Consider the following 22382-nt stretch of genomic DNA (forward strand, 5'->3'; position numbering starts at 1 on the left):
GAAATGCAAGGACACCCTGTGCTTGGCAACTCTCAGAATTCACTATAATATTGAACTGGGTGTAGGGCATCAATATCCCACCATGGACGGTCAGCCACCCATCTCTTAAAACAAACTTGGGGAATGCAGATGGATGAGCAGGGTTTCGATAGGTATGAGGCTGCCTTAAGAACAAATTGGGGCAGGCAGACATTCAGCAATTACTTAGAGTGGAGGAGGCCACGGGATATGATGGACTAGATGGAGAATGATTGTTTCAGACTATACCAGGTTAAAATAGCTTAATAATAATGGCTACCATCTATTGAAGGCTGGCCAACTGCCTAGCATCACTTTGGGTTATTATCTAATTTAATCTCAATAACGATCCTATGAGGTGGGTCTTACTATTACATCCCTGCTCCTTCAATGAAAAAACTGAGGCTTAGTGACATGAAATAACTTGGCCAAGTTATACAGCTAATAAATGACCCAGCGAGGGTGGGAAAGCTCTTACTGAAAGCCCAGGAGGCAAGTGGCCTGCAGAGGACCAGAAATACCAATTATACCACAAGGACTGGACAGGGCTTTAGGCACTACATTAACGTGTCCTGATAATATACATTATGTGCACATGTGTGCCTCTGTGCGTGTGCAAGAATACAAACCCCACCAGAATACAGGGACCATAACCTTGGCTGGTGGGAGGACAGGACAAGGCTGCACTGAACAGAAGCCTCTGGAATGACAGGCTGGGACATTAGGTGAGCCCCAGGGGCTTGCTGAGGGACAATACAATCTTAGCAAATGCCCTAGGTGAGGTAATCATCACTCATCCTAGGACTTGCCATATTCCTGTTCACCAACAGCAGGGGAGAAATATGATGACACTGTGTTCTTGAAGAGGACAGAATGGACTTGGACACAGTCACCCCACACCAGGAGCCACAGAGTACAGCCACGAGGCAACTTGGTGGTGTAGGACAGAGAACTTGAGCAAAGATCTGGGTCAGAATTCTGGATCTGCCTTGCACTAGCCCTGTGACCTTGAGAAGTTTCAAAAAACTGTTTGGGCTGAGCACATAATGAGCTCTCAACAGATACTGACAAATGAAGGAGAAAAACTCAGAATGACATTTTCCAGGGAATCGATAGGCCTTTCCTTGGGAGTCAGAAGTAAGAATTAGAGAGGAAGAGACAGCTGTGGTTATCAGGCATCAGGCTCTTAGCTGGTGTCAGGAAGAAAGAAGCATCGCACAGCGAGCAGAGTGCCTTTCTCCCCTGGCCATACCTTTCTCATGAAGAAGAAGCCCCAAATGTTTAAAACCCCTATTCAGTTACAAATCAAAAGGAACTAACACCCAGCCATGTATCCCAAGGAAAAGACCCACAAAGTTCTCACTTACACAGCATGAGGCTCCTTAAACCGGCCAACCTGCTGGATGTGGTACATGAGGTCACCGCCATTCACATACTCCATCACAAAGTACAGGCGGTCCTGGAGGAAGACAACAAATGACAACATCAACGCTTGTTTCTCGAGTTCCAAACAGACAGCAGGGAATAGCCAGAACTTACAACCTAAAACCACCAAGTCTCTACAACAGGTCTCTAGCTGCTGGGCCCATTTTTTCCCCACATGCAGCATTTGTGCCACTAGAAGTACACAGGTGAGCACAGGTGGGACATGAATCTTCTTTGTAATTGATAACTCTGAGGTTATATTTATTTGTACTGAAAAGTATAATTAGCATGTGAGTCTTGGGACTTAATGGATATCATTTAGGATAAAGCTAATCTTAGTAAAAAGTAAAAATATTAAGTAAATCCTATTACAGTTTATAGGTGGGCCTACTGAAGCCCTCGTATGCCCCCCCCCCCACCACAAACACACACCCTGCCCATGTTTTTCACCTCCTGGTATTCACATCCTTGTGTAGTCTCTTCCCACAAGGAACAGGACTGACTTGGTAACCAATAGGGATACAGTAAAAGTGACAGTGCGTGACTTCCAGGACTGGGTGATAAAAGACATGACAGTGGTCACCTTGCGCTGTCTTAAACCACTTGCTCTGGAGGAAGGCAGTTCCATGCTGTGGGGACACTTGGACAGCATTGTGGGAAGGTACATGTGGCAGAGACCAGAGGCCTCTTGCCAAGCAACCAGCGCTAACTCCCATCCATGTGAGCGACCCACCCCGGAAACATCCTTCAGCTCCAACCAGACCTTAGATCACTGACACCTAAGTGGGAAACTGGACCACAATGTTTTAATTACATTTATTGAAGTGACATTGATTAATAACATTACATAAATTGCAATGTAAAATTCTGTAATAATCACCTGGATATTGCATTGCGTGCTCACCACCCATAGTCTAGTCTCCTTCCATCATAATGCATTTGACCTCCTTTACCTTCTTCATCCTCTCTCCACCCTCTTCTCCTCTGGTAACCACCACACTGTGTTTGTGTCTGTGAGTTCGTTTACTTTGTTTCTACATTTGTTGCTTACTTTTTTATATCCTACATTACTAAAATCATATGGTTCTTGTCCATTCCTGTCTACTTATTTCATTTAGTATGACAGAGGCCTAACTATAAGACCTAAAACAATAAAATACATGGAAGAAAACATAGGTACTAAACTTATCAACCTTGGTCTCAGAAAGAATTTTATGAATTTGACCTTAAAAGCAAGAAAAGTAAAAGCAAAAATAAATGAATGGGACTACATCAAACTAAAAAGCTTCTGCACATCAAACGATATCATCAACACAACAAAAAGACAACCAAGCGAATGGGAGAAGATATTTGTAAATAATACCTCCCATAAGGAGCTAATTTCCAAAATATATAAAGAACCCATATAACTCAACAACAACAAAAACCAACAGTCTAATTGAAAAATGGGCAGAGGACCTTAGAAGACACTTCTCTTAAGAAGACATACAACTTTCATTTGAGACCCCAAAGCCAGAGCCACCCAGGAATGCCACTCCTGAGCTCCCAGCCTACAGAAACTATGAGATAATAAATATTTAAGGCACTGAGTTTTCAGGTGCTTAGTAGTAAGTAACACAGTGACTATGGGGAAAAAAAAGAATGATTAAAGTTTGAAAAATAGTGGCATTAGGAGGGCATATCCAGAAGTAAAAGAATTTGGGCCAGATAAAGAAATCTACACCACATACAGGGGAATTTTTCAACACATCTTTCAAGGGAAATATGAAGTCCTTCAAGTCGCTGTGTCCAGCTCAGCTGTGTAAACCCCATTCCTGCTCCATGACCAGCGTGTAGTAGGGACCCTGAGAGTGGTGCAAGAACGACTTTATTTGGAACCCAGCTCTGCTCCCTGGGAGCTGGGTGTATGTGCAGAAGTTATCAAGCACCTGGGTCTGCTTATCCGGGAAACAGAGATAATAACTGAGCCCCAGTGTTGTTGCTGAGTCCAATGAGACAGACGTGTGTTACGGTCCCTGTGCAGCACCTGCATGAGATCTGCCTTCTCATTTTCCATCTAAGGGTGTTTGCTAAGGGAAGGAATGACTCCACCTCTTCTTTAACTTCCACTTGGGTTAAATCACTCCTTTATATTACGCAATCAACTTAATAAAAAATGAAAGAAAGAAATGGAAATGATCAGAGTGCCCTACGGAGTACACTATGCGTTATTTTGTGAAATGTATGTTCTGGTTATATTAACATGTCAGTATGGCTGGGTCGCAATCTAAAAGGTTTGCTGTCAGAAGTTGCAAAGCTATTGAGGGGTGGACTATAAGACCAGGAGCAGGGATGGTGGAGAAGTCAAGTGCAGGGCAGTGTCCACTTTAGAAATCAATATAGGATTTGAAGACTCCTTCCCCTCTTACTAGCTGGGTGACACTGTGTAGTCACTAACCTTTCAAATCTCCAGCTGCCTCTTCACCTGTAAGTGGACGTTACTTTCCTTCCCCGTAGAGTACTAGGATGACATATGGAAAGTGTCTAGCATGATATTGAACATATAACAAATGTTCAACCCACCATTTTAAAAAGCCCCCTTATAGTGCATCATCATATATATATATATATATATATATATATATATATATATATATATATATGTCATATGAGCATTTGTCAAATGTGTATTGAGTGTCTAATAATTAGAATGACAGAAATCATGAAGTAAAGCTACCATTGGGTGAGTACCTACTATGTGACTGAGCTAGGTGCTTTATATATTTGATCTCACTTATCTTTCTACACAATTCAACATGACCAGTATTACCATTCTCCTCCTTTTAAAGACAAGAATGTTGAAGCTCAGAAAGGGTAAGTAACCTCCCAATGGTCACTCAGTAGTTAAGTTGCAGATTTAGAATTTGAACCCAGGCAGATCGGTTCCAGAGTCCATACTTGCAACCTCTTAGTAGCTGCCTCCTGTATAAGGTTCTGGCTAGACACTCTATGCATGTGTGGGTGTGTCCTCACCTCTGAGGGTGTCCAGTCCAGTGGGGAGAGAAGGCACGTGGAGAAGATGGCATGTCACAGGGGAGGAATAGAGGGTAATCAATTATTTTTGAAATGTCAAAGGACTTTCTCAGACCAATATTACTCCACCCTCTCAACACTTCTAATGAGAGGCAGAGAGGGAGGTAGAATTATCTCTTTTGTTCCCAGAGTCCAATGCATACAAGATTTGCAAAATGGTCACATACGACTTAGTGGTGGAGTGGAAATACCAGCCAGAACTGCTGACACCTAGATTCTCATTCTTTAGGGGAGGGGGGTTGATAGAAAATAAGTCTAAAAATAGCACCTGCCTTTGCTGCATGTTGAAAAGAACCAAAACACTTTATTTTAAAAATTATTTTTACAACTAGCAGATGGCATCGGCCACAGAGAAAGAAGTGAGGGAGAGATTTTACTTGCTTTCTGCTTGGAAGAGCTCAACTGGCCCCCTAAACTCATTAGTCAGAACCCCAGCGTGGGGGGCTGAGCTCGACTGCGGCAAACGTCACGTTCTGTGGTCTTTCTCTGCCACCGAACGGCTGCAGCAGAAGCCTGAGACCCAGCATCTTCGGACTTCACCGAGTCTGGATCTGACGCACCAGGGCTCCAGCTATTAAACAGGTCACTGGCACCTTGTGTCCTTTCACTTTCTGAGAAAACACTTAGTGATGCCCGCTCTATGCCGGGAGGTATCCCACTGCCAGGGTGCTGCTGCAAATAACTGGGTATTTGCTGGGGAGGGTTCCCCAGACAAGTGGGGAGACCAGGCCCATTTTCCAGCAGCAGTGTTCCCCCAAATGGGGTGGAAAATAATTTTAGTTAGGCTATGGATGTACATGTCATTACCTTGATAGTTTTGTATTTATTTTAATGAATATTGTGAATAGTGAAACTGGATAAGGCCACCTACCCATACTTCCCTTGACTCCCATACTAGATTCAAGGTCTTTATCGTGCTTACCTGCTTCAAGGTCTCAAAAGCTCTCTCTCATAGTCACACACAGTAGTTTTTTATTAGGACTTATTTTTTGTGCCACATGAAAATCAAAAATTATTTATTGAGTATCAACTCAAGGCCCAACTTGGCTCTCTCCTACTTGCTCAGTTTTCCAAAGAGGACTTGTCATAGTTCAAAACTTCAGCTTTCATCTCTCTGAGCTGATGAATTTTGACTTAAATATCCATCCTTTCCCTTTCTTCTGAGCTCCAGTCTGCTCCAGCTGGCGACAGGACATTTCTACGTGGGTGTTCCACTGTCAACTGCAATTAAGCACTCAGAAAGTCAAGCTCACCATCTTTCTTTTCAAACTAGCCAGTCTGCTAAATCTCCAGTGTTTCTTTCCAATTGTAATTGTCATTCTTGTTATTCTTCAGTACACATTGCCTTCGTCTCCTAAGCATTAAATGACTTTGGTTAATTTTAAATTTCCTTTCTCCTTCATCTATCACATTCAATCAGTAAATTAATGATATTAAATGTCGGTCACTGCATCACACAAAAGGGTTGGATAGAATTTCCCAAATTTGGAGCGTGAGTATGAGGATAGTCTGATTTAAAACAATGACTGGATGGCATGTGCCGAATTCACCTGGGAGACCCAGGACAGGGCAGAAAATTCAAAGAGACAATCATTCTTCCTCCAAGAAAGCTGAAAGTGGGATTTTATATAATGCCCAAGTAACTGCCACATTTAATGAGATACCATGGACAGAGGAAATCAACACTGTGGGCAAGTCTAAGAGCAGGTACCATGCTCTCAGGTGGGCTGCAGTTAGTGTTTACCTACTTAATAATCTTTAATGATTTCCCATGCTTGTCAGTGAATTAATCCTGTATATAAGCTACTTCTCCTATCACTCAGATCTATCTGCTTCTCTCAAAAAGCTGTGCAGTGCTGTGGTTAACATGAGCTACTTCTGGTTCAAGTCCCAGTTATACTGCTTACTCCTTCTGAGAACTTGGCATTAGACACTTAAACTTCCCCTGCCTCCCTGAAGCAGGTACTACTAGCTTCTCCTTCATGGGGGCATTGCAAAGACACATCAAAAGCTCTGAGTTTGCACATAAAATCCATGCAAACTCAAAGAGCCTCACTAGGATGCGGGTCGCACACAGCTTTTCTTTCCTCTGTATTCTACAGCCTTAGGATCACTGCCAGAATCAAGTAACTAATGCTCCTCTAACAGTTTTCAGCTTCAAAGCCTTGCCCTTCCACATAGGGAGCAAAGTTCTCAAGGGCCAGGACCATCTCTCTTCTTTATAGAATTCTATGGACCTTTGATTATTGCATGAAGATGCAAAGGCCACTAACAAGAAAGCAGAGAGAACCAGGTTGTGTTTATTCCTACTCACCCCAGATTTATATGCCTTGGTTGCATTCTTGGGTCCTTTCTTGCACCTAAGATCCATGAATGGCTTTAGCTGCCCTAAAGCCCTGACACCGCAACACTCCTCCCAGCTTCTTCTCTCTCCTTCCATTCTTCACTGAGTGCCATGTTGGCACTGCTACACCAGGCTATGCCCTGCTCCAGCTCAGTTAGTTTCCTCAGACTCAAGATGATGTCTCTCACCTGATATGAGAACAAATGATTCCTTCTTAAATGTTCCTACTGAGTTAGTAGTAGCCAATTACCAGCTGATTGTGCCAGGGATAAGATATCTGACCTGCATTACACCAGTATGAATTGAAACCCAGGGAATTTGGTGGATAGGCAAACTGCAAGGGGCCAGGAAAGCATGTTACCATGACGAATGAGAAACACAGGCAAGAAGAAACAGAGACTTATTCCAGAAAGCTCTGAAGTTACAAATTCTAGTTCTTTGTGAGGTTCAGGTATAACTCTTCCTTTGGATTGGTTCCTACCAAAAAAATTCTCTAAAAAACAAAATGAAGAAAGTTTGGAACAGGGGTCGTTCTGTTTCTTAAAACCCAGCCTTCACTGACTGAGATTACTACACCATATCCTTGGAAACTGCTGCCAATGCAGAGCTGACCCCGAGTTACCAGGACTTCTTGGACACTCTTGGTGCTCAAAAGACATACCATCAGGGGCCACCTCTACAAGTGCAATCATCCTCATTCCCCTCCCTCTTCCCTACTGCATTCTGGGTTGATGTCTCTCCCAGCATCCCTTGCAACTGAGTTATTGCTGGGCCACCACAGCAAATTTGGGAAGTAACTTTTGTCCTTCAATGACTCATAAATCTAATTCAATTTTTTTTTAAAAAAGAAGTGCATATGTTCAATTGAAAAGAAAACATTTAAAATAGATGTTTTGCTAAGGAGACTTAACCGCCTATACCCACTGGCAGTTGGGAAATTGCATGAATGTGCCAGGCTGACAAATGCCCCTGGGAAAAACATGATCCTTCTGTGCCGACACAGCAAAGCGCCCTCCAGCCTAGCTCTGAACATGCAGGCAGGTAGCCTCCCTTTATTGTTTCTCATGCACTTTGTACATCACCTCTTTTAACCCTCATGTATTATGCCCACTTTAAAAATGAACCTACACAGCAAAGTGCTATTAGGTGACTTCCTGGAGGTCACACAGCCAGTAATCACAGGCCCAGTTATTAAGCTGAGATGCTCATGCTTATTTATCCCTTTGTTCTTCTAGAGCAATTACCCTAAACCCCATTCACCTAAGGCCAGTTCATCTAATGAGCAGTTCTCTAAAAATTCCAACCCCTTCCAATGGCTTTTGGATCTGTTTGAGTACTAACATTTACTGCTTTGTGGCACACTGAACACTTTGTAAACTATTTCGCTATAAACGTTTTTCAAAATTAAGACATTAACCCATGGTCCCCTCCCTAAATCAAATCAATATTTTAATTGGTCTATGTCTACCTCTGACTTTTTCTTTTTCATGTGCACATTCAATTTTAACACATTTAAAATAATCTCTTAAATAGGATTTAATATCTTATATTTTCTGTTAAAAGGATTCCATGCCTATTTTTCAAAGGCTTTTAAAATCCAGTTGTCTAAGAATACTTCTGATGTAACTGTGATGTTCTAATAAGTTTTTAGAAATTAAACTGGTATCATTTTAAGAACAACAAAAGTTGTTTTGTATATTGGTAGTTTCTTTTTTCCCTTTTATCTATTTTGACTACCTTAAATATTTTTTTTACCCTATTAAGGATCTTTTATCTTCGAAATTCCAAATCTCTGGCAAGACCAACATATCAAATTTGCAAAATGTTATATCAGATTTGTCACTTTTTAAAAGTAGCTGATTCATACGAAATTCTGGGTCACAACATACAAAGTGACAATCCACTCAGGCTGTCCAGCGGCTTCCTCACTGCTCCTCAAACACCTGAGTTTGTTCCTGACTGGGGTGCCTGCACCCCATCTTCCTGCTGTCAGAGCACTTCTCCCAGATACTCACATGCTTCACTCCTTGACTTGCTTTGGTCTCTGCTCAAATGTCATCCTCATCAGAAAGACCTTCCTTGGTCATCCTATGAAAAACAGTATCTTTCTATCCCAAACCATCTGTCTCTATCTGTTTTATTTTTTGTTGCCATTGTTGTTTATTATCTGTCTCCCTTTTAGAACAGGGACTTTCTCTCTTTTGTTCACTGATGGACCCCTCACAGTGATGCAGCTGGGTCCTGACACATTTATGTCAACAAATAAACATTTGTTGACAGAACTAATAAGGATTAGTACCCTCTGTGTACTGGCAGTAGTGATCTGACTTTTAGGGACACTGATTACAGACACTGCCTACTTTTATTCCAGGCTGCCTCCTCCTGGGCACCAATCTGCGGTGCAGAGAATTTGCAATTCTAGGAGGCGAGTGTGAGCCGGATGACCACCTTAACAGGCTTCCCTGAAAAGGAGTGTCATCTTCCCGCTTACTTGAGCTATGCTAACAATGGTTTACTCGTATATATGCAGTGCCCCCCACATTTTAAAATCACTCCCACATAGATCTTTCCAACATTGCAATATCCTTGTGGGGTAAGTAGGCGACGTCTTCATAGTAGAAGGAACACCTGAAGGGGCATTAGGACACCTGCCACCTAGCAACTGTGTAACCTAAGCCATTTCATCTGTCTGAGGGCCCATTTCCTTTGTGCAGAAATGTGAACAGTAGTAGTTGCTTATAGTCTTGTAAAAATTAGATGTGATCATGAAAGTGAAAATAATTTATAAACTAGGAAAAGGAATCTGGAGTTAAGGCAGCGGCAGGGTGGCCAGGTGTTTGAGTTTGGGGTCCTAGAGTCTTGTAGAACCAATCCCAGTGCCGCCGCCACCTATGTGACGTTGCAGGAGTTACTGAACTTCTCTGAATACCGGTGTCCTTACCTATAAACTGGGGATAGTAACAGCACTCTCTCCTCCCGGAGAGGTGAGAAACGACCTGTAGAGTTGAGCATGCGCCTGACACGTGCTAAAGCACTTGCAGTGCTAACTGGTGCTTGTGTTGCAGTTTTACCAACGCTGTTAAGGCCATGTTGGTGGCAATTCAACAAAATGTACTGGCAGAAACCTGGGCTCTGAGCTCAGGGGGCCTGTGACGCTATGCTGTTTTAGGGAAAAGTACCCGACATCCAGATCTTCAGTCCTTCCACCAGCAAAGTGGGATGACAGTCTCCTGTGTCACAGTACTTTAGGGGAATCTAGAAAGAAATAAAGTTTTCAAAGGCATATAGAATGGCAGACACTCAGATAGGATGTGAGTTCCACTCAGAGATGGAAAAGCTGAGGGACAGAGCACCACCTGCCTGCACTGAGCAGGTGGGGGATGGACAAGAGTCCTTAGAGCCCGGGCCCCCACTGAGCCCAGAGACAGGGTGGCACTGGGGATCCCACCCCAGGGGTGTCAGGGAGTGGAAACCAGGTGGTCCACATGCAACACACTCAAAAGACCCCATAGAAGAGGCTAATGTAAAGCCTTTTGGAGCCTGGCTGCTGGGGTTCAAATCCTGGCCTTGAAATACTAACTGTATGGCCTTAAGTCTCCTCATTTGTGAAATGGGGATGATGGCAGGATCCATTCAAGGGTTGTCATGTGGCTTATGATCATTAGCCCTGTGCCTCAAAAATAGTAGGCATTAGGATGTCTTTGAAATCAATTTAACTTATGTAAAATTAAAATATATGTGTTTAGCTGAAAAAAAATCCCAAATAAATTAAAAAAATTTTTAATCAGTGCTTTTCACTCAATGAACATGTGCCACTGAGTGAAGGTGACATGGGCGGGACTTCAGCTCTTCCCTCAGTGGCTTCGCCTTTGCAGGAAGTGCATCTCCTGAGCCAGGCACAACTCTAATATTTAAAGTCACATCTCTTCCCACACAGTATAGCTTCTAGAGACATGGTGAAGGTTTGATCTGATCCTCCCAATGGGAGAGCCGTCTGTTCGCTCCTGGCCTTGCCGCACCTGGAGACTGTGTCAGCCTCTAGCAGGTGCTCCAAGCCCACGCAGGACGAGCACTGCACATGCACAATGTCTGGACTCTCTCTGGACTTCTCACCTCTTCCCAGGCATGTGTCAGCTCCTTGGGGAGACCCAGCACATCACACCTTCCACATGCACCCAGGCCCTCCTCTCTCCTTCCAAAATGCATACTAAAATAGGAGTGAGTGAGGCAGCTCAGTAGTCAAGGAGTAATTTCAAACTTATCATTTTTAAAACAGTAAATTACAAATGAATATACTGAACTTCAACGACTATTCACCACAGATGACTAATTTATTCCAATCTCAACACATCAAACTGAAATTGAAAACCCTGCTCTTCTGAGACCAGCCTCTGCCTCGAGAACAAGATCTCCTTCCCAGTCTATTTACCAGACTGAGACTGTTCTTCATCTGCTGATGTCGGTAAGCCAATCTGGGGACCGCCGATGGAAACAAAAGGAGACTGGAAAAGAGGAAGTCTAGAGGTTTGAGAGTCTAGTCTAGTCCTATCTCAGCCCCCGCTTGAATACTTTGAGGTCTGAACTCCCCAGAGTTGGACTAGACAGAAGCACACCCTTCCCCATCTTGGCCACGTCCCCAGATGATGTGAATTATTGCTCGCTTCACATTTTTCTTTGCATTGACTCTTTTACTCAAAAACTCTTATTTTAAAAGCAAACTTTAGTCACATTTGAAGAATAATAATGAATCACTTTATGGAAATTTTTAAATAATGGGAATCAAGCATTTATCCTGCCTTTCCTATAAGAACTGTACCCTTGGGGCACCAGGAACTAGATGAGGAAATCTTATGCTTTTTTTATTAAAGGATTCCAACTAATAAATGAAAAGGGAATGTTAGAATTAGGGTATCAAATTCTTACAATCCTTAACGAATTATTGGACCTAGGCCAGGTATCAGTGGTTGCCAACAACAAAAAAAAAAGGAAGCCGGACATTATTTGCCTTCAGAGAAAAGAGTACCCACCACCTATGGTCTTGCCAAAGGGATCAAACCTGAGTCTGATCAAGGCTGGGTCCAGTCATCAACCTTCAGGAAACATGGAGGACAAAGGGAACACATAGAGATGCCCCATTACTATGTAGTCGGCAAAACCCAGACTGTGAAAACGCTATGAGGCCAATAGCCCAGGATCATCAGCAGATAAAAGAACAGATCAAAGGAAAGGACGGAAAGAATGGAGCGGAAAATCACTATATTAAAAGACTTATAAAGCACATCCAATTTCTAAAATTGGAAAGATTAAACTACAGAGATAAAACTATAAAGACATGCAAGGAAACCCTGACAGATGTGGCTCAGTGGGTAGGGAGTCATCCCATGAACTGAAAGGTTGCCTGTTCAACTCCTGGTAAGAGTACATCCCTCGGTTGCAGCCCAGTCCCTGGTTATGGGCCTATGAAAGACAACTGAGATGTTTCTCTTGCACATCGGTGTTTCTCTCCCTCTGTCCCTCCCTTCCCCTCTCTCTAAAAAATGAATCAAATCTTCAAAAAAATTAATAAAAGACATACAAGGAAGTCAAGCTCCCATTGGAAAAAATTGAAATCAGAATGCAGAGACACTTCTAGAATGGCTACAAAGTTCTCTTTCTTGACCTGGGTGGTGGCATAAGGAACTCAACCTTATAACTAATTACTAAACATCTATTTTGTGTGGTTTTCTCTATTTTTTTCTAATATTTCAAAATTAAAAGACTTTATAGTGCTCTCATAAATGGAAGAAATCTGTGAAAAAAACATATAACAAAAGCAAAAACAACAACCTAGAAATTGCTGTTTGCTAAAGCCAGAACCTGCAGCCTGGTACTCTCTCTTTGTTAAAAAGGCAAGTGTCAGGAAGATGCTGTGGGCAGGGTAACACCAAGTAGAAACTTTCTCCTTAAGTTTCTTGGAAAAACTTCAAGTGAATTGAAAAGTGGAGTGTAATTGAAAGTCCACCCAAATTCCCTTCATACTGTCCAAGGTCATTTTGCGTAGCAGTGCCTGTTCTATACTTTGGCAAACATGATCCCAGCTCTTAGTCCTGCTTGAAGGATGTTCTTGAAGCTGGTGGACCAAAGCCCCCACAAGGAATACTATACATATTTGCATAAAATGTATCCTCTCATGACCACCTGTGGTAGAGAGGTTGCCCAGGATTTGGAGAACCTGGTCTCAGGAGAAAATCATCACCCAAAAAGCAGACACTACTTGGCTATCAGGCAACAATCTGCAGACCCACCCACCTCTCCAGGTCTTGTTATCACAGCCCCTATTGCATTATCTTTAACTCTTCCTTTGTTCTAAGACCATTAAGTTCTCAAAAACAGGACCTAGCTCACTCAGCTCTATACAACAGGGCTTGGGTCAAGGCCAAAGCCAACATATGTGAAATAAATAACTAACATCTATTGAGTGTTTAGCAGATACCAAGTACTGTGTTATGTGTTTCTCATGTGTAATCTTATTATCTCCTCACAACCTTCTATATAGCTACTATTATCTCATCCATTTTACAGATTTAAAAAAACTGTAGCCCAAGGAGGTTGTATAATTTGCCTGAGGTCACTCAGTCAGTAAGTGACAGAGCCAGATTTGAACCCAGGTATCTCTGACCTCAAAATGGACCAAAAGGCAATATAGAACAGAAAAGGAGCTGGCCTCTTTCACACAAGGCAGTTCTATGCCTGGTGTGTGGTCTGCACTGAGGAAAAAAACCCCAAATCCAGTTTTGGGTCTTTCTAGGCTGGATGTGTTCAACCTAACTTAGCAATGCACAGGAGTCAGTGATGTTAGAGAAGAGAGGAGGTCCCAATCTTTAAATTATATGTAATATCTCACATAGGGGTTGGTCTCTAAAATTAGCATGTAGGGTAAGAGCTAGTTGGAGTCAAAATCATCTTGAAAACTCCTTGAAAGCATCTTTAAGTCACAGGGCCATTGGCCTTTCGAAGCCCCAAAGGCAAGAATTAACTTTGTCCTTCTTTACAATAGAGGCTCTGGCTTCCCCCTCCTTAGGAATGAAAGCCAAAGTCTAATTTTAAAAAAGTCCAGGCTTAGAGGTTTTCAAAGGGATGTCTCTTGCTTTCACAGAGTTGGCGTCACAGTCAATAGCTCTGAACTCACTGGCCCCTGCCTAGGACACTGTGCCCCATACCCTAGGAGTCCTCCAAGGACAGTGTTCTCAGGCAACCACTCCTCCAAGGAGGTCCATGCAATTTGCAGAAGGTACTGGAGCATTTAGCCAAAGAGGCTGGAGGGCTGCCTATAACCACCTAAAAGCACAGTGTGTGGACCTTTGCCCTCATTCTCATCTGCTATTACATCTCATATTGTGAAACGTGAAGTCTTGAGTTCCTGTCCCCAAGTCACTTCTTGCTGTTGGAGAAAGACCCTGCTCTGTTGGTTATAAAACCAGTTGCCTGAGTTAACTTATCTTTTTTTAAAAAATAATTTATTTATTTGTTTGTTTTGTTTATTTATTTTTTTTTAGAGAGAGGGGAAAGGAGAAAGAGAGGGAGAGAAACATCACTGTGTGGTTGCCTCTCACTTGTGCCTCCAACTGGGGACCTGACGTGCAACCTAGTCATGTGCCCTGACTGGGAATCGAGCTAGCAACACTTGGCTTGCAGGCTGACACTCAATCCACTGAGCCACAGCAGCCAGGCTCCCTTATCTTTGTTGAAAGAGCACCTACCTCAGCGGAGAATGCTTCTCAGTAGCCACCTCAGAAATTCTCAGCAGCCTTCTCTGGATCCCACCTTTCCCTGTGCTATAATGGGAAGGACCAAGGTGTCTCTTTGGGACAACTTTGGCCAAAGCCTGGTGAAACCCTGGAGGGGAAGTGTCAGAGCCCCCACACACATTACCATGGTCTGGAAGCAGGAATGCAGCTGGGTCAGGAACGGCGGCTTCCCAGGCAGGGCCAGCACACGCTTTTCCACCATGGTGCATTCCACATCATCGTCTTGGATCACAACATCTTTCTTCAGAATCTTCACAGCATAGAGCTCATCTGTGCCTTTGCGCTCTGAGAGCATAACCTGAGAAAGAGAACAAGGAGGTCAGGGTGGTTGGAAGTGGCCCTGGGGGAAAGCCAGTGTAGGTAAATGTTCATTCAGATCCTCTCCAAGTTTTGTCCACATGGCTTCCATTGACACTAAAACAGACCTCACACTTGCAATGGCTGAACGCAATCATAGATGATGGTTCCAAGAGCAATGACCAAGTATTGATCTCTTTGGGATATGGCAGAAAATGTCCAGCAATATGGCTAGAATATAAACCCCATGAGGCCAAGTATCTGCCTGTTTTATTCCCTGGTATAAACCAAGACTCTGAACTAGTACCTGTCACATAGTAGATGTTCAATAAATATTTGTTGAAGGAGGGAATTCCTGATAAAACTGAATGTGGGACTCTTGTTTCCTTATTCATTCAACTATTTAATATTCACTAAGAGCCTGGAGAGCATTGGGGATACAGCAATAAATAAGCAGGTGCGTTCTCTGACTGTACTCTAGAGAGGAAGAAAGACTTCAGACATAATTACAGGGATGATTAATATAATATTTCAACAGCCTCCCCTATAGTCCTGAAGCCTCCTTCCATGTAGCTGTGATCACAATCAGAGCATGCGCATGACACATCATTATTTTCACTGGTCATGACTGTGCCAGAGGGGACAGTGACCAGCAGGTACCATTCCCAAGAAGTCACTTAGGAAGAACCTTCTGATTGAGCAGTGGACCCACTTGTCTACAACTGACTGGTAGATAGCTTACCTAAGCTGAATCAATTAGACTCTCTCCCTAAAAATTTGCAATTAGGATACTCCAAGTAGTCAGTCCTGGGGCCCTGAACAGAAAACACACAAAGATCTGCTACAATGGTTCATTTTTACCACATGCAGGCCAAGAAGAATAAAACGGATGTGTGAGGAGAGAAAGGTCAGAGAATGAGCAGAGATCTTGCTTTCCAGCTCTGGGTTCCGGTCTCTCATGAGACTTGGTTGTTTCCCATTAGAAACTTCCATATTCCTCCAGTAAAAATATTATGATTTAAATTAAGTTAGTTTGAGTGGATTTATGTTTCTTAGAGTCCCTATGAGACAAAATTATTGCTTGAGTAGTTCAAATCTTAAGAAAATAAAACTTTCAGGAAGCCAATTTCAGTATTATCAGGTGATGATGGGAGAACTTGTTTACAATACAGATTCCAAGCAGTACCTCTCATTCAGAAGAAGTTCTGGGCTGTGGCCTGGAAATCTGCATTTTAATAATCACTTCCCCCTCTCTTGAATCTAATCACTCAATGTGTTGTGAGGAATACTTGTGGTGCTATCAAAACTGATTCATTTAATACAGTGGTTAGGAGGCGTCAATAAGTAAAACAATCCTTCTATCTTGAGTTTCCTAACTATTTCTCAGCAGTAATTCATGGGCGTGAAAAGGGACTTTTTCTCTGCTCCTTAATATTTTAATCAAGCTGTCCTTTTCTTTTTCTTTAATTAAATTATAGATGACATACAGTGTTATTTTAGTTTCAGGTATACAGTCTAGTGATTCAACATTTATATACCTTACGATGCAATGACTGATAACTCTAGTACCCATCAGTCATCATACAAAGTTTTAAGATATTATTGATATATTCCCTACACTGTACTTAACATTTCTGTGATTTATTTATTTTATAACTAGAAGTTTGTACCTCTTACTCCCCCCTTCAACTTTTTCAAAGAAGTTGACACACACACACAGGAATATTACTCAGCAATAAAAAGAGTAGAATTTTGCCATTTGTAGCAACATGGATGGACCTAGAGAGTGTTGTCTAAGTGAAATAAGTCATAGAGAAAGCTTGCCTTTTCAACAGAAATCTCCCTGCCCCTTCTCAGAGAGCTTTCTGAGATCATTCCCCATGTTAGAAAGGAACTGATATTCCATGGTAATTTTAAAACATGTCTATAAATATTTGATAATACTCTATCAAATGGCAGAGTCTATGACCTTGACCTCTCCGCTTGAACCTGGATAGGGCTTTGTGATGGCCTCAATGAACAGAATAACATGCTAGTGACCCTGAATGACTTGTAAGGCAATAGCTTCTTTCAGTTTCTCTTGGGACACAGCCTTTTCAGCCTGAGACCAACATGGTAGGGAGGCCACAGAATGAGGTCACGTGGAGGGGCCCCGAGACTGCATAAAGAACCTGGTGCCCAGATGGCTCCAGGTGCTCCAGTGCCCCAGGTCCAGCCGTCCCAGCTCCCACCATTGCGACAGACCCTGAACTACAATCCACCAGTGAGCATCCCAGTTTCCTGACCCACAGGGACTGTGAGAAATGACAGAGTATTGTTACTCGTTTAAACCTCTGAGTTTTGGGGTGATCTGTTAATGCAGCAATAGACATCTAAGTTCATACCTGCACTATTGCCACCCAGAGTTGTCAGGTGTGGTCTGTAACACCTTGGGTTGTTTAATTCTTGGGTTTGGGTTTGCACACTTTTTTCAATCTTTCTTTTTTTTTCTGAAAAGCTTCAATTGAGTGAGGCATCAGAGATGAAATTCACTCTACCTCCTAAACAGGTCATGTTTCTTGGTCTTTCCAGGACCTGGAAGGCTGGCCAATTAACCCTTCCATTCAGTCAACATTAACCAATGTCTAGAATGTGCCAGACACTGAGAGGCGGGGGGGGGGAGGGGGGGGCGCAGAATGACAAGGTCCCTGTCCTTACAAAGCTCACACTCCAACCAAAATAATGACCTACTTCAACTGTGATTAAACCCCTAAAGAACTGTGTGGTGCTCTCTGAGTGTTTAAATGGAGGCTTTACACTGACTTGATGGATCAATAAAAGATGCTCTGGGAATGTGATGATTAAGTAGAGACCCAGGACCAGGAAGGCAGAGATGGGGGAGGCATATTCCAGCCAAAGCAAAGGAATTGTGGTATCTTAGGATTCCGCTACCTGGATCTATAAACCTCCACCTGGATACACTGTAGGAAGTGAGCACTCAAGTTCTAGAACTCAAATTCCTGACACCCACCCCCGGCTCTCTTAGATCCAGCAAATGGATCTTTCCAGCAGAATCCAAGAGACCCAGAAGATAGGGCGGCACTGACGCCAAGTGGGGAGACTGGACAAGGAACAGGTGCTGTGCAAAGGGAATGGCCCCACGTTTGCACCAGGGAGAGCAAAGGCCATGTTGGGAGGGCTGGCATGTGAGGGAAGGGGATTAGTCTGGGGCTGATAAAGATAACCACACCCATGTCTTACCCACACTATGCATTCTCACTTAATTTCCACACAAATGTGTAGCATGGGTACTACTCGTATCCCCACGTTTATAGATGAAAAGTTAGGTGACTTGTACAAAGTCACTTCACTACGAAGTGGCACTTCGTACGTCACCCGTCTCCCAAATTCATGCTATTAATGACACTCCATCTGTTTCTCCAAAGCCTAAATACCAAGGATTGTGTTGTGAAGCTGTTGTCTTCAGGTTTCTGCTGGCATATTTCAGGTATGGTTCCAGATCCTAGCCCTTTTCCTCCTTTTCCTATGCACCCATCTGCTGAGACTTGGGTCCCTGTGAACTAATTCATGGCCACAGACAGAACAGTCACTGCTTTCCTTCATTTCTTATACAACCACTAACACACCATTTACTTCTCGCAATGAGCAAGGTCTCGGTTTAGGCTGCAGTCACAACTCCAGTAAATCCAGTCCACAAACTCACTGGGAATTTTGTGCATAATGCTAGGCTCTGGTGATGTGCCCACAAACAGGACAGACACGGCCCTGATTCCAAGCATTAAGTGGCTTGAGAAGATCTTTGTTCCTCCTTCTGTGCCCTTAAGGGTTAGCATGGGAGAGAATGGCAGAAAAATAGCCATAGCACTGACAACAGAGATGGCCATGCTCTAAAAATGTTCCTTTAAGTAGAAACGTACTTTTATAATTGTCTCATGCGGTTTCAGGGGTCTCTACTTCAGTCAATACCAACATAGAGGGGGTGGGTTGTTTGTTCAGCTATCCTTCCTCTCCGGGGGGAGGATTCCAAGCAGATGGAAAGGATGTGTTGAAGTGAAGTTCTTATCAAATTCCAAGCCACATCTGCTACTCAAGCATCTTCTGGGAAAGACATGATAGACAGCAGAGCTCCAGTAACAACAGATAAAACGGAGGGAGGAATCACAGGGACTTCCAGCCTGGGAAGTTGTTGGAAAACGCAGATGGCAAAGTTTGCCTGGAATCTTGGCTCCTGACCATGGGTCAGTGTTTGTGATGGGGAGGGCACAGACCCTAGACTGAGAAGACCTGTTACATGTCCAAGTTCTACCACATCCTAGTGCTTGACCTTGGGAAGTTCATTTAACTTTCCTGAGCCTTAATTTCCTCATCTCTACAACAGGGACATTCACAATACTTAGCTTTTGGTGGTACTGAGGGGATTTTGTGGGATAAGGTGTGCACCATGCTGGGAAGAGTGATGAGTGCTTGATACCCGGGGGTTGTACTAGTTTCCCACTGTGAAAAAGAACCAGAAACTGAGCAGCCTGAAGCAACGGGAATTAATTCTCTCTCAGTTCTGGAGACCAGAAGTCTGAAATCTTGGCAGAGTTCCTAGAGGCTCTGAGGGAGAGGCTGTTCCATGTCCCTCCCCAAGCTCTGGCAGGGCCCAGCAATCCTTGGTGCTCCTTGCCTTGAAGATGCATCACTCCAGTTTCTGCCTGTCTTCACAAGGCATCATTTCCTGTGTCTTTGTGTCCGTGTCCAAATGGTCTCTTTATAAAAACACTAGTCACTGGATTATCCAGTATGAACAATCTCACCTTGATTGTACTTGCCAAGACCCCATGTGTAAATAAGGTCGCGTGCACAGGCACTGGCAGTTAGGACCTGAGCATATACCTCAGGGCAAGGAGTAGGGTGGGGGCATTCTGCCCACTACAGTGGTTACCATGAACTTCATCTTTTTAAAGAGCAACCAAGAGGGTTTCTTGTCATTTTGCACACCAGCACCAATTTTCAGTTCTCAACTGGCTAAGGAGGTTCTCCCTGAGGGAACTATGTGTCTATTTGCACACTAACCTAAGAGGGACCAAAGACTCCACTGCCCATTCCCCCAGTGGCAACAAACACCGACCAAAAGTCCGAAGTCCAATGTAGCCTCCCTCAGTTCCTCTCTTACATATTTTATGCAATGCATCAGCAAGTATGGTCAGCTCTCCATTCAAAACACATGCCATATCCAACCTCGTTCCTGACCTAAGCCCCCACGATCTCTAAACTGCTCTCCTGCATTTGCTTCTGACTAGTTCTCTGCTCCCACTCTGCTTGCTCCCAGCCTCCAAACATACTCTGCTCTCCTGCCTGGAGGACTCTCCCCCCATATATATTCAGGAGTTTGCTCCCTAACCTTGTGCAGGGTGGCCTCCTTGAAGAGGTCCTCCCTGACCACCTTCGCCTTTGTCACTCCCCATCCCCTTCCTCTACCTTGTTTTTCTTCACAGTACTTACCACCCCTGGCACTATATTAATGTGTGTATTTTCTTCCCTACCTAGAATGTAAGCTCCATGAGAGCAGCTATTTTGTTTGACTTGTTTACTATTGTGCCCCAACATCTAGCATATAGTAGATAATAAATATTTGTTGAATGAATGAATGAATGAATGAAAATATTTGAGTGGGAAAGGTAGTTTAAAACAAAACCCAGATGTAGGTCACTAAAGATCTTCAGTTACTTAGGTATCAATATTTTTTAATATATATGGCTATATTGAAGCATATTTTACAAACAATTAGAGGTGGCATTCAAGATTATGTAACATAAACAAGTGGATTTTATGGTATGCGAATTATACCTTGATAAAGCTGGTTAAAAATGATTGCATAGCATATATTGTGAATATATGTTTGTATATGCATGTATGCAGCCCCACCCTGTATATATACAGGGGTGGGCAAAAGTAGGTTTACAGTCGTGAGTACACGAAAGTTTATTCTTGTGACCATTACTTATTAATCATTGTATTATTTATTATTATTAACCTACTTTTGCCTACCCCTGTATAATACTGTGTGTGTGTGTGTATACTCTCAGCTTCCTAGAAGCCAAAGCAACTGGAGATACATGAAGCATAACAAAAGTTCATATTTTCTGTAAGGAAATCACTTTTTGATGAAAAAATAAACTTTCCCTAGAACTTAGGTCTACATGAAATATCTGCATGATCTTGAACCTGTGGTTCTACAGTAGATGATGTTCTCAATCACATCCCACTTGGGAAAGGATCCTAACTTGATAAACTGAGATGGTGTATCTAAGAGAGAAAGAGACAGAGAGACAGATATTTTGGGGTCATCAGGTCCCCAAACACTAGTTTTGGAGAGGAGATCAGTGAGGGGCCATGAGCCGGGGAGAGAACATAGAGAAGCAAGCTGAAGCCAGGTGTGTCCACTGTGGGCCTGCAGGAGGATTGCCCTCCTCCTCTCCCATGTCCACCACACTAGGGAGCAGCTTATGGGCAAGACTAGGCACAGGACTGGGTGCTGACCGAGCTGCTCTCTTTCTAGGTGCCATCTCTTTGTGGGTCCGCTGTTCTTTGGGGCTGTCTCCTGCATTGGGCTCCATCCAGTTCCTCTGCAGATCTACCCAGGGTAACTTAGGTCAGCTCAATACTACGTTTCCTGTCCTGGGGGCTGGCGGTGCCTGCTCACACTAAGCCCCTGTTCCTTCGGGCTGAGCAGTAGGGTCTGTGAGAAGGTTGGAGGCACTGGTGCTTGGCCCACCCTCCAGACCAATTAAATCAGAATCTTCTGAACACACGGGTCTCCTGTGCCGGGCCCAGCTGCCCAGGGAAAGACTGGTGGGGAGGTGGCAAGAGGCCATGGAAGTGGCATTATAAGAGGCAAGGGCACCGGGCAAACACCACCAACCTACTCTTCCCGGGACATTCACGTACTCAGGAGGGGGGTTTTGAGAGAAATTTGGGTGCAGTCATAGCACCCTCATCTTCAAAACATGATCGGTATCCTGACAAGCTCTTTGATGTAAGAATGAGACTATGACATGGGCAGAGTCTAATTAGCTTGACATTTATATCTAATTAGAATCATAAAATTATAGTAGGTACAAGTTCAGATCTGGAATCTTGAGTTCAAATCCTAACTCTATCATGTGCTTGCTCCGTGATCTTGGGCAAGTTACTCCACCTCTCTGAGTCTCAGTTCCCTCATCTTTACAAAAGCACGACAACAGTTCATCCCTGGTGCAAGAGCAAGTGGCATAGGCAGGTACATCTCTGTGCCCGGCACACAGCAAGCCCTGCTGTTAAAGTGAAAGCACAGTTATGGAGATTAAGAGGGATGTCCCAACTCCTTCTGTGGGCATGATGGTTCTCTCCCACACTCTCCAGATGGGAGAAAGAGAAAGTGACCCAGAGTATAGACCAAAATCTATGGGAAATCT

At 43.4% G+C, this 22382-nt stretch overlaps 1 protein-coding gene across 3 annotated transcripts in view; it reads right to left on the bottom strand.

Annotated features, from left to right (window-relative positions):
- The window catches only part of PRKCB (protein kinase C beta), a 350360-nt gene that overhangs the window by 43392 nt on the left and 284586 nt on the right, over positions 1–22382 (bottom strand). For all 3 annotated transcript variants that reach the window (XM_090277733.1, XM_090277732.1, XM_090277731.1), the window contains exons 10-11: positions 14771–14944; positions 1386–1477 (exon numbers count right to left, since the gene is read on the bottom strand). In XM_090277733.1, the coding sequence (XP_090133859.1) occupies positions 1386–1477; positions 14771–14944 (266 nt within the window). The remainder of the gene's footprint in view (positions 1–1385; positions 1478–14770; positions 14945–22382) is intronic.

The sequence above is a fragment of the Furipterus horrens genome, unplaced genomic scaffold (assembly GCF_987537825.1).
Source record: "Furipterus horrens unplaced genomic scaffold, mFurHor1.1.pri manual_scaffold_5, whole genome shotgun sequence".
Classification (NCBI taxonomy): Eukaryota; Metazoa; Chordata; class Mammalia; order Chiroptera; family Furipteridae; genus Furipterus; species Furipterus horrens.